The sequence below is a fragment of the Copadichromis virginalis genome, linkage group LG15 (assembly GCF_057382275.1).
Source record: "Copadichromis virginalis isolate Kocher_CV1m ecotype Utaka linkage group LG15, C_Virginalis_male_GT1.1, whole genome shotgun sequence".
NCBI lineage: Eukaryota > Metazoa > Chordata > Actinopteri > Cichliformes > Cichlidae > Copadichromis > Copadichromis virginalis.
This window is the reverse complement of record NC_140632.1, coordinates 9,359,211-9,372,825: the sequence shown is the minus strand read 5'-3', so window position 1 is coordinate 9,372,825 and position 13,615 is coordinate 9,359,211. Positions and strand designations below refer to the sequence as shown.

Here is a 13,615-nt window from a genome sequence, read left to right as displayed (position 1 = left end):
CTTCCAAGGCCTTCAGACATCAGCACAAAAACAAAAAAAAAATTCTGTGTGGATGGCGGTTTGCAGAGGGCATGGGAAAATCTGCGCTGACAGCGAGGAAACTTTGGTTCTTTTCAACAGTAATGTAATCACGTTGCCTGAAAGTGACGTTTCAAAAGGATCTATGTAATCTGAGTGCAACCTTGGACAACAACCGCTGCCCTTTTTTGTGCTGGTCTTTGTGGGAAGACTCCAACATCAGACAACAGAGCAAAACAAACACATACAAAAATACCCAACAGTGAATTATCACTTGTTATCTTTATGGATTTTTTTTATGTGTAAACTTTGTGACCTCTATTTATTGCCATTGTTAAAGCTGCTACCACAACTTTCCTCCGGGGCTGTTTAGAGGGAAAGACAACACCAAACGTTTGTATCTGGACAATAAACACCACACAGTATTACATCCTTTTCAAGTGTAAGGCTCTTTGAGCAATTTGTTGGGGAAACAAAATTGGCAACTGCAAGTGGTACAACTTGCCACTAGGGGGCATACGACAGCAGACAATCAGAAGACGCACCAACTGAGATTTCAACACGGTTATAATTTACAGCGACGTACGACTATAAAGACACACGCGAACTCACACTCACACAAACGGGGACCACAAGACCAGACCTGAACACCACTTCAAATACCTTCGTAAACAAACAAATGTGGGCTGGAGCTTAAATTGTCCCTGCTGTTTGATGGGCCTGCCCGTGAAACTTGCTTATTATGTCAGAGTTGATGACTGGAGCGTTGCATTCACTGCCCGCTTACGTTTTGGGCGCTCCCGGGGACCCTCCTCCATCAAAACGTCAGAAACGACCGCTATAAAGCTCATGTGAGGCCATACCGACCGCTCAGAGTCGCATATACCTCGTTAACGGGACAACCTGCGGTCTGCCTCCTCTGAGACAATAAGGCGGCTCCACATTTAAGTGATACAGACTTAGAGGAGAAGTGTGCCAGGCCACCGGATAAATCTGCTGGAGTGAGTACAAGTATGCAAAAGACCAGATTGCTTGTTTCTACGGATCAGTTTCATATATGTGGGAGAGCGTCTTTTTCGGGACTTTGAATTGAGTTGTGTCTAATGGGCGAACACAAAATTGGATTTCCGCAGGCGAAGGGGACAAGAAAACGAATCAAGCGAGGAGTTTTTAAGCATTAGTTTCCAAGGGAAGTTTAGAGAAGCACAAGAAGAACCATAGGTCACAGGACTGTGATTTTGACGGATAGTTGACACGGACCCTGGTAGTCCTCCACACATTTCAACCATCGAGCGAACAAATGCAGAGAGAAAGATGCATTTGGGCAAGGCTTTACTGTTTGTCATCCTCCTCAACTGCGCAACTTTGAGCTCATCCCTGTCAACTTGTGCCACTGTGGATATTGACCATGTGAAAAGGAAGAGGGTCGAGGCGATACGGGGTCAAATTTTGAGCAAACTTCGGCTGACTAGTCCTCCACAATCCCTTGGACCGAGTAAAATCCCCTATCAAATCCAAGCGTTGTATAACAGCACCAAGGAGCTACTGGAGGAGTTGGGGAGGGATCGGCAGCAGAGTTGCGGTCAAGACAACACAGAGACAGAGTACTATGCCAAAGAGATATACAAATTCAACATGGACAACGGACCGCCGGAGAACAGTAAGTATCGCACTTTTTCAGACAGCCAAGCTGTCTTTCTCCAACTTGTGCCAGCCACCAACGTGTCCATAGTGCGTAATTACGCATCAAACGAAGAGTGTACGCCTAAACCCAGCGGCACAAGACTCAAAACAGCAATTATGTAATTCCGTTTCATTGACAGTTTTAGATTGATAAAATTTCTAGCTGGCAAAAGACTCTCTCAATTTTATGATATTATTTTTATTATAATATATATATTTTTATATTCCACGTTTAACTCCATTCAAGCCGTCCTCTCTTTTACAAACTAAATCCTCTTTTTTAGTGTTTGTGCTGGTAACTGGTTAGTGTCACATAATCATCGCAAACATAGAAAAAACAAATTCCCCTTTGGCAGATTAATGTTTAATTGTATAAAACTCTTCTCTGAATTTTTGTAAAACTAAAAGGCGAACAGAAAGCAGTGCCCTTGTGAATGATGTGCTTTATTTCTTTTGTGCTGTTTTATGTCTGAACCTGTGTTCCAGGAAGGCCACTCTCCTCCCACTCCTGACTCCGCTCTTATTCGCTTTGTTTTTTTCCCCTCTCTATGGTTCATGTCTCCCATCCCAGATGTTCCCATTTCCTTTCCAGTCAGGTTCAAATGAGAGGGACATCTGCACAGGCAGATGGGGATGCCTATAGAAGAAGGAGTTGGAAAAGTTATCAGAAATGAGCAGGAAAAGCTAGACAGCAGGACCTCCCCATTAGGGATAGAAGGACTCTTTTCTGGTTTAGAGTTTCTCTGCATGGGAGGATTTGGCTCTTCTGTAGCCCTCATGCTGGTGCCACCCACTTGCCTATTGAGATGGCAGTGACCCCACTGGCCGTCTTGGCTAGTTAATTATGCTCGCGGGTGGCCCACGAGAATGAGATCACATACAGGACAGCTCAGGTTTAACTTTACTAAACCGTGTGTGAGGCTGAGCCCTAAACCCAATTAAGTCTAAAGACTATGCCAGCATCTCATATTGCCAGCAGGTATAGGTAACAAGTCATTACTTGGCTTAAAATGAGTTTAAATTTATATGTGAAATATTTGTTAAAATAACACATAAAGACTGCTTAGGCTCACATTATTTCCTCTACATGTGTTAAACCCATATTTGACTTTCTCCTCTATAGAATAAAAAGCTACGAACTGTAATTGGAAAACCTGTGCTGGAGGGACATGTGTCAGCACTTGAAGGAAATTCAAGTGGCATGTGGTCCGACTGAGTCTGGATTACCGAAAAAGCAGAATAGGATAACTGCTGTGCGTGTGCGAGAGGCGAAGCGGGCCTCATGGTCTAGAGCAAAGCCAAGACCATTGCATCACAGTCCCTTTGAAATCAACAGGTGTTTCTCAAAAGACCTACTTTCCCTCAGCAATGTTCTGTTTCAAATCTCACAAAATGGTTTTTGACAAAAACACCAGGAAATAGGCGCCTTGAGATGGTGGACTCGTAGCTGGATTTGAGAGCCACGGATGGTCTCGAGGTACGACAATGTGACGACAAAGATTTATATACGGTGTCCTGTTCACTGGTGTTTAAACAGAATAACACACGCCGATTGATGACAAAATCTTAAATACAAGAGTTGTATGTGTATGCCAGTGTTTTTTTTAATATGTCCAGTGTGATCTCATACTTGGAAATATGCATTCTGTCAATGCCCAGTATATCCACTTGTATTCATTCAGCCCCTAAACTGAGAGTGGGTAATGTGATTTTCATATGATGGAGAAGGAAAGATGATGAACTTTCAGATTGGTTGAGGTCCACTTTTGAATTTTGCAGGAAAGGAAAAAAAAAAGCAACGCAAACATCTTTTAGATTAAAACAACATTTAAAGCAATGTATTCTCCATGTTTATCCAGTTTACTTCTTCATACAAGACATACAAAACTCAAAACATAAGTTTTACCTCAATGGGAGCAAATGGGTAAGGTCCCCTCTGTTTTAACCCAGTTCATCAACAACTCAAGCAAATTTAAAACATGTCTTCTCCTGCAGAAAAATGCAGGGTTTTTTTATGTATTTACTCAAAATCTATGTAACAGATGGAGACAAATCCCCATCTTCTTTAAGGTATGATGATGTGTCAAACTCTCCAACAAATCTTTCAAAATAAAAACAAATTACATCAGCTTTCATTGCCCTCGACACATACAGACGAAGCACTTTTTGATCTGCCACGCCTATCACCAGGATACCTTTTACAAAGCACCCCTAATCTCTTTTGTGTAATGATAAAGCTACAGTTAAAGTTAGATTAGATTCAGGTGCAGATAAGACTTGGGAAGGTTTTACTGAGAGACTGTTTTGTGTAATGTTGGGTAGAAACACTGTGACCCCTCTTAAAGTGACTCGAACACTTTGTAGCTCTTAGTGAAGCTTTGTTGTTGTGGTTACACCATTAGCTGCGCACTGACTGGTTTGTCCCACAATCTGCAGTCCATAGACAAGAAATAAAAACTCACTTTTGTGGCTAAGACTCCATGAATTTGATCCATCGTATTTAACAGTTTTACAGATGTCTCTTTTGATAATGGCGGTCTACGGGGAAAAAATGTTTTCTGGACCACAGGGACTGTTTTCAATTCAAATGCAAATGGGTACTTGGAAAGCATAGCAGCAAGACTGAGCAGTGGTGCAGTATCCGGCCCTGTTAATGCATTCATTAACTATACTCCCAAACCTCTACCGTGTCAGTTGTTTTTTCTTTTCAACGTCACATGACTTGTTTGTATCCAATTACGCTCTAGAGGTCTGTGTTATTTACCCTTGATTACACTTTAGAATGTACTGTCATTCATTAAAGGTGGCCACAGATTTTATTATCATTCCACAATAGGCACATGCTTGTGAATGACATCATGTATTACCACACGCCAAGAATACTGCATCTAGCTGCCAACATTAGATCCTATTATTTTTTGAGAATGAAATGACGTGTGACTAGCTGTTAGCTCGCGCCATCCTTTTTTTTGGGGTGGAATTCATAGCAGTGATGTCACGTTTCTCACGTAACCTACAGCGAGGAAGTGGGAATGTAAGTTTTACGAAATATCAAACCACTCCTTTAAGACAGTAGACTGTCAGTGATTACAAGCCACAGCGCCAATGGTGCTCCCTGCATGAGGCATAAGAGTGCTTGGAGGCTGACTTTGTGGAATGAAAATTTGAGTCTGGGCCAGTGACATCACGCGCTTTATCTCATTTACATACATTAGCTTTTTGATGGGGTTCAGAGGTAATAGGTTGACCTGTCAGTCTTGTGGCAGCCTTCTGCTTCATTTACACCTGCCACGGCCTCGAGTTGGTTCACAGAGCAGCCTTAAGGTCATTCAAATTACTGTGTTGAGAGTGTGGACAACAAGCATCGGAAAGATTTCCTTTTATAGCATGGTACTTATACAGAGTCTGGCATGTCTCAAGGACTGAGGTTGGGCTGTGGAGAAGTCATCATGGTCAGAAAGGGTTCAGGTCCAAAAAGTTGTCAGTGGGACTGAGGATAGGAAGGTTTTTGATACCAGATAGGTGAGGTCATACTTATCTAAATAATGCTATTTCAGTGACGACATTTTCATTTCCACCAAATATAGACAAAATGTGTTAGAGAAACACTGACAAGTTCTGATTAAGGTGTGCAGCAACACTAGTCGTTCACTGTGATAAACGTAGTGCCAGACACCACAGAACCACTATGGCCAAGATCGGATTTGAACTGTGTATCTTTATCTATACAAGGTCCATCTGTCTTATCTATCTACGGACATAAAATGCTTCTAAGCATGCTCCCTCACAAAACATTTGTTTTATTCTATTTGTTCCAGACGATCTGTCTTACTGCCCAAAAGGCATGACTTCTAAGGTTTTCCGTTTTAACATCTCCGCCATGGAGAGGAACGCCACCAACCTGTTCAGAGCAGAGTTTCGAGCGCTGAGAGTTCCAAACTCGACTGCCAAGAGGAATGAACAGCGGATTGAGCTCTACCAGGTGCGTAAAGGTACCGTTTCCTTGTCCTTCTACCTAGATAAAAGGCAGACCGCAAATACTTTTTCTGGATGTAATCTTTGTATACAAGGAAAAACAAACAAAAGAAAAATACCACTACAATTCTGAACTGTTGAGAAACCGGTCTTGAAATAGCTAGTCAGTTCTATTGTTATTTCAGGCTCCAACTAACAAAAAATAGACAATTATAACTCGATTGCAGTTAGGCTCTAGGTAACAAATAGATGAACAACTGAAAGGTTCAGCAGGCCTGCAAGATCTTTGCAGAACCGGGACAGTTAGCCACAGACAGTGTTATCGAAGAACAAGTAGTAGACATCTACAAATGTCTATAATGATCTTAATTATAGTTATGTGTAGATCTCTAGTACTGAATATTGTAGTTAATGTCCTTAATGCAATATTCTGTTATAAGGATCTAAGATAGGGGTGTCAAACATATGGCCTGGGGACCAGAGTTGGCCCAGAAAAGACTCCAATTCGGTCCACTCTTTGTTTTTGGAAACTGTGAAAAAGTTTTAACTGTAGCTTCTTAACTTTTACAACTTTTCCTGCTGATAAGGACCTCCCCAATGCTACACCAAAGTAACCGATACACAATTAAATGACAGAAAAATATACTATTAACATAGTACCCAGAGTTGGTATTAATCTTGGCAGTTAAAAGCATCATAGCAATCTGGTGTGTGTGCAGGTGCTTAGATACACATGGTTGGCATGTTGGTATTTACATGTATGCTGTGTTCTGTGGTTGGTTTTGTAAGATTTTGGTGTAAATAAATGATTTTGTTTAAAATCTGCCTTTTTATTTTCATAAAAATAGATCTGCCCAACCCACTGACCGAAAAACACCTCCAACATGGATTCAGATTAAACTTCATTGTCACACCACAGATTAACAAGTAAAAAGTGTGTGAAAAACCTATGGAAAAAAAGCTCTAGATTAGAAGGTCACAAGAAAAAAAAAAAGAATAATTTAGATGTGTGCAAAATACAAAAAAAGAATGTCTGTCAATAAAATTAATAATAAATAAATAAACAGGTCATAACTTGTTCAGTGACTTAATAGCGGTTAGAAAAAAGCTCTTTTGCATCCTGCTCTGGTGACAGAGGAGGTATTTATAGCATGTTCTAGCCAAATAGCCAAATTCCACAGAAAAACCAGGGACCTGTAGCAACCTTGCCAAAAGTTAAGTAAATAATAACAGAAATAGTCAAATGTAAATTTATAGATCTTGTGCACATTCCCACATGTCTTTAGTTATAAAGAAATAAATACAAGCCAACAAAAATGGAAAGACAAGGTTTAGTCTGATTTTATCAAATGCAATAATACAGTCTCCTGGAACACTGCGAAAAGCAGCATTAATGGGGAATTTAACTAAAAGTAACTGACAGCTGTTATAATAGCAGAGTTGGCCTTTTGTTGATTAAAAATACATCTTTTGTTTAAGATATAGCACCATTAAATTTTAGCATATTGAGTCTGGCTGATGTAAGAAATGCATATTTTGTCATTTTTGTCTTTTGCCACTTCAAACCTTCTTCATCATTTGAACAGTTATGACATGATATGACTTATTATGCAAAGGTGGGAATTTGCATTTAGCTTAAAAACACCCCTTGCCTGCAGTCCGTCTACGTGCACACACGTATTTTGATAAATGTAGCTTTTCTATAGCTTTTAGCCTTTTCCAACACATAAATGGCATTTTACTGTCATTTTACGGTCACTGAAATTGGAGCTTTTGAAAAACCCCTTCCAGGGTGAAGATTTAAATCTAGGCAGGGAAATGAATGAGGAAAGTCAGATGTGTGAGTGTCAGTTTTGTGTGTGCAACTTCATTGTTTGTCAGCTTCTGATTGGTCAACATTTCCGTATTGTTAGAGTTATGCTGTAGTGCCACCCGGTATGCTTTTGACAGCCCTGGACATTGCTTTTTGCATTTTCACGTGAAAAGTGATATTTCAAGGCAAAAACGAAAAACTCCCATTTTAAATAATACCCATGTACATGTCGACATAGCCTCAGTGTAGTGTACTTTTTCTGTATTCATAGTTTATTAATATATTGAATGCACTCTTTCCTCCACATGATTCACTATTATTGAACAATCAGAACAAGAACAACTAAAACAGTTGAGAAAAAAGGCTTCAGACCAACTATTTATTTTTGCTTCACAGATCGTGAGGCGAAATGAACACATTAGAAAGCAGCGCTTCATTGGAGCCAAGAATGTGCTGACCAAAGGTACCGCAGAATGGATTTCCTTTGATGTGACCGAAACAGTGCGGGAGTGGCTGATGAAGAGAGGTGAGCCTGAGATCTCCATATTTCCTCATTTCATAATAACTCAGAATTGTTATCATTAGGAATAATAAAGGATTACCATTAAGGTTAATGAAAGCTTGCCTTTTTTTAATTGCAGGATCTAATATGGGTTTGGAAATTAGTGTCCACTGTCCATGCCACACCTTCAGCCCAAATGGCGACATCATTGACAAGGAAAGTGAGGTCCTGGAGGTCAAGTTTAAAGGTGAGCTACAGTGAGATTTTGTCACATCAGTTTTTATATATACCCCCCCCACACACACACACACACACAAACAAACAAACAAACAAACAAACAAACAAACAAACAAACAAACAAACAAACAAACAAACAAACAAACAAACAAACAGTATATAGGATGGACATAGCTACTAGGGGTTTGTGCAAGTCATGTTTTATGCTCTGTGTGAGTTCTTACCATCCCTGCAATACATTTACATGGCAACATTTCATTGAATTCAATACACCTTTATTTATACAGCGCCAAATCACCAATAGTTGCCTCAAGGCAAAGACCCAACAATAGCACAAAGGAAACACAGAAAACCCCCTAAATTATATAACCCCTGATTAGCAAACGCTTTGGCGACAGTGGGAAGGAAAAACTCCCTTCTAACAGGAAGAAAGAAAGAAAATGTAATCTTCGTAATAACCAAATCACATCTTTATTGTGATAAATAATCAAAGGTTATTTACATAGAAATAATTTTTAAGCATAGATGCTTCAATTTGATGAATTGCAATACAGTACAAGTGCTCTTATATTATGGTGAATAATATTTAAGGTCTTTCTCAGATAAAAAAGGATGGATTTTTTCCACAGTTGTTAATAGTTGTGCACTTGGATCATGTTTATAATCAAGGTATTGATGAAGAGGAGGAGCACAGTCGCTTGGATCTGGATCACTTGAAGAGGAAAATGGAACAGAATCTCCCTCATCTCATCCTCATGATGATCCCGCCCCACCGCCTGGACACTCAGTCAACACGCCGACGCAAGAGAGCGCTGGACACAAACTACTGTTTCTCGTAAGGGGATTCACGCCAGTTTTAGCTAGTCCTTGAGAAATCTATTCTTAGTGCTGTCAAGTTTTAATGGTACTTTCATGTGCAGGAGCTTAAATATTTGATACAACAATTAAATATTAAGAGAACCTAAATGTTCCACTGAAAACATTTCTTGAGACTGACTATGTTTTTGTTGTTCCTCCTCATCACAGAAACACGGAGGAGAGCTGCTGTGTTCGCCGGCTGCACATTGATTTCCGCCGTGATTTGGACTGGAAGTGGATCCACGAGCCCAGTGGTTACGATGCCAACTACTGCTCTGGGCCATGCCCTTACCTGAGGAGCTCAGACACAACGCACAGCTCGGTAAGTGGGATTATGCTGAGGGAGTTTTGCACAGTAGAATTTACAGCAGCAGAAACAAAAATACCTTTAAGTACATCGTAGATTGCAGAAAAAAAAGCATCATAAATGTCAATGTTTTATATGTATATTCACTACAACTATACATGGTATTTTAAATTACAGTGTAAAAAACAAAATATAAAAAACTTGTCCATTTGATCACAAATCAATATATCTGATAAATATATCTGAAAGCTATCTTTCACAGTCAGAGTATAGGTATTGCATTGATTAAAATAAAAATGCCTTGGGCTGTAACTCTTCTAGCAGAAACTCTAGCCACTTTGCCACTGAATCTCCAGGCAGCTGTTTTGTGTTAACAAGACTGAGCCCTGTATTTAAACATGGGGAAAGAGCTATATTCTTTATTTGATATGTAAACTGAATGAATCCCCACCTGCTGGGGCATCCAGTCAAAAGAAAGTTGACTTTAGGGGAAAGGAAAAGAGCTACAGCTATGTTAGCCAGAAATTGGTTCCTTTCATGATTTTTTATGGTGGGTTTTTTTTTTTTGTGTGTGTGTGTGTGTGTGTGTATCATGAACCTCATCTGTGCACTTGCATCAGTAGTAAACAAGGTATGCTTTATACACTCACGGGCTACTTCATTAGCTATACCTTGCTATTATCAGGTTGCACGCAGTTCTGATTCAACAAGGAGCTGGAAACCTTCCTCTGACATTTTGGTGGATATTGACATGACAGCATCACGCAGTTGCTGCAGATTTATCGCCTGCACATCCATGATGTGGATCTCCCATTCCACCACATCCCAAAGTTGGTTTATTGGATTAAGACCCGGTGACTGTGGAAGCCATTAGAGTACAGTGACCTTATTGTCATGTTGAGAGATACCTTGGTTGTAACAAGTGGTTTATTTGAATTGCTGCTGCCTTCCTATCAGCTCAAAGCAGTCTGGCCATTCTCCACTGATGTCTGATATAAACACAGTGTTTTTGCTTTTTTGCGTTGTTCATGTATAAAACATGGACGTACCTTGTGGGTCGGAAAACTCCATCAATGCAGAAGTGTCTTAAACGTGCATTCTATCTGAACGTCACCAGATGGCAATAGTTGTGGTTGCAAAAAGACTTCTGGCCCTATAGATGTCTATGGGAAAACAGCTTTCTGTCGTGACTTCCATAGTCACTTTTCTGCTAAGCTTGTAGGTCACTCTGCAGTCACTCTTTTTTCATATTGTTATTGTTTTTTGCCAGTGTACATCGTACCATGTTTCATGCACCATATGCATGCTATGAAACCACAAAGACATTGGCTTACGAGTTGACGAGTTGTCAGTCACAAGTTGTTAGGCGGTAAGCGTTTGGTTTCGCAGTCAGACCTGCCCAGCCTCGTCATGTCCAGTTTTTGCAACCAAGGTGGCGACATGGGAAGCCCTCGTCACGAGGCTTCAGAACAGGACTTCACAAACCACTGGGTGATGTCACTGTAGCTATGTTCATCTTTCATACTGATATTTGCCCAGAGTTGGTTATTTTCTCTTTTTCCCTTTTTCGGACTATTGTTTTAAAATTGTCCTAAAAATGGTTTGGTGGGAAAATCCCTGCCGGCCAGCACATTCTGAAATACTCAGACTAGCCTGTCTGGCACCAACAAACATGCCACGTTCACTGTTACTTAAATCACCCTTTTTCCCCCATTCTGATGCTCGGTTTGAACTTGAACAGGAGGTCATCGTCACCATGTTTACACGACTAAATGCACTGAGTTGCCGCCATGTGTTAGGCTGATTAGATATTGGCGTCAATGAGCAGTTGAACAGGTGTACCTAATGAAGTGGCTAGTGAGTGTATATTTCTCCAGTTTGGCTGTGAAAAACCAGATGTTTGGCTCTCTGGTAGAGGGGCAGAGGCTCTTTGCTGTTACTACTTTCTCTCATGGATTTCTGCGCAGAAGTCTTTGTGTGCCATGTCTCTGCCATGTAATATCACATAGGAAGAGACAGCAGAGATACACGGTACACAAAACAAATGTGAATTTTATAATTATTTAATTTCTATGTCCTATTCAATAGCTGCTGAGCCTCTACAACACTCTGAATCCAGAGGCATCCGCCTCCCCCTGCTGTGTCCCCCAAGACCTGGAACCCCTCACTATACTCTACTACTCTGGACGGACACCTAAAGTGGAGCAACTCTCCAACATGATTGTCAAGTCTTGCAAGTGTAGCTGAGAGGACATGAATGTGAGGCAGTGTGGCAGGATTTTACTCGGTACAGACCAAACCCATGCATGACTTTTGGACTTTTAGCTGTGACAAATACTTAAACTGTGGCCTCATGGCTTAGATTTGAAGACCACTCAGGAGGTGGCACATTTTTAACGATGCAGATTTTCTCAAAAAACAAAAAACCCCAAAACAAACAAACTTGATATTTTGATACTAATTTTTATTGTTTCCCTCAATTGGTTCTGGTTGACAAGTAAAGTAGTTTAATTTGAATCTAACTAAAAAAATAGTCCCAAATAAGACTTGAGCTTAAAATATTTCCCCCTATATTTGTGAGGATGGACAACATACTTTAGAGGCTAGATTGACAAGGGCACCTATTTGTGACAAAATGAAAGAAATTAAAATAAAAACAACAAAAAAACTAACTATAGCTGCTTCATTGATAATTACTCAAAGAGGGCTACGTTGTAGTATTTTTGTGTAACTCTTTCTTGAATCTAGCCTTGATTTTACATTGTTAGTCGTCACAAATATAGACAGGTCTCTTCTTTCAGGCCCAATTTTCCCTTAAACTTGCCTTAAATTCCCTTCACTTCAAACAGTGGGCATTATCTTCAAACACAAAAGGAGAAAGGACAGACTTGCTGCTGTATCCAAAGCCATAGCTGTGGTCAGGGAAAAGGAGAGCTGAGAGAGAATGCCTGCTGGATTTGCAATGGAAAGTCAATGAACAAAGAAGGTTGAGCCAAGCTTTTCTTTTTTTGGCCAGCCAGCAGCAATGGTCTCGTTTTTATTTTTTTTTCTCGGTGAATCTATTAAAACGAATGGAAGAAGAAGAAGAAGAGGGGACCTGTATGGAAGGGAAGAACTGTGATGGAAACTAGCCACGAGCACACTGCCATTCACTGGAAGTTTTCATCTTTAACAGGTTCACATTATTTTTGGGACATCAAAGAATATACTGGAAAAGAACACGTGTTATGCAACAGGTTTTTATGAGACTTCTTTTACATTAATAGCAGATTTAGTCTGTTATGCAACTTGTCGTATAGTGATTGTTTCACTAACTGGGAAGAAGATTGACGTGTAACAGTTTTATATTAAACTGTGGGTACTGTTACATTTCCTTTGTGATTTAGAAAGAATATGCAACATTATTGTCCATATAGGAGTTTAACCTGTTATGTGGAATCCCCTTATTTGTCTGACTAAAGGCCATTTTTTTAGTGCAGCTGTTTTCTTCTATTTCTTTTGTCTCCTGTCAACTCACCTGTCACCCTTCACTCCAGCCCGCTGACAAGGAATTTACATGTGCAGTCTGGGCTTCCCAAAACATTGCAGTCTTTCATTCCCTTTTGCTCTGTCTCTGTTTGTTTTGGTGCTCTCTTACAGTGTGAAGTCCTAATGGAACAGAAATGAAGAGGGAGTGGAGGAAAAGTTATAACATGACAGTGGCCTGATGTACAGTTAGACCTCATTTTCTCCAACTCATTTCTGAATCCCTGTACTGTTTGACATTTGCCCAATCGCAGTCATCTAGCTTTTAGGTGACATTTACATCATGTTGTTGTTTTTTTGTTTGGTTTTTTTGGCAGTCATGTTGTTTGATAAAATGATTGTTATTAAAAAGACATCATGCAAAAGTCTATGAGCCCCTTCTTAAAGCGTAACGTTCAAATCTGTGCAAACATTTAACTCCAAATTAGGAGATGATGAATGTATGAACTGTTCTTGTCTGCCTTATTGAAATGTCATTTAAAATGCTATTTTCACATAATGTTTTGGCTCCATGCAAACATCATTTTTCTTTCTTGAATCTCACCAACCCCACCTGTTTCCTGCAGGCGCATGCACAGCCTTTTCTTTTTTTTTTTAAACCAGAGTGATAAATTCAAGTTTCTCAGGGGTTACTGCTTAACAGCTTTCCCAGGCAAAAAGCAATTACTCTTATTTTAAGAGCGTATTACTGCACAGG

At 40.0% G+C, this 13,615-nt stretch overlaps 1 protein-coding gene across 1 annotated transcript; it reads left to right on the top strand.

The window, feature by feature from the left end:
- Window positions 1–656: 656 nt before the first annotated feature.
- LOC146691777 (transforming growth factor beta-3 proprotein-like) lies at window positions 657–13,286 on the top strand. Its single transcript, XM_085431752.1, has 7 exons — window positions 657–1,678; window positions 5,520–5,683; window positions 7,886–8,015; window positions 8,131–8,238; window positions 8,898–9,063; window positions 9,255–9,408; window positions 11,482–13,286. The coding sequence occupies exons 1-7, from the start codon at window positions 1,333–1,335 to the stop codon at window positions 11,638–11,640; spliced, it is 1,227 nt and encodes a 408-aa protein (XP_085287878.1). The 5' UTR covers window positions 657–1,332; the 3' UTR covers window positions 11,641–13,286.
- Window positions 13,287–13,615: the final 329 nt, after the last annotated feature.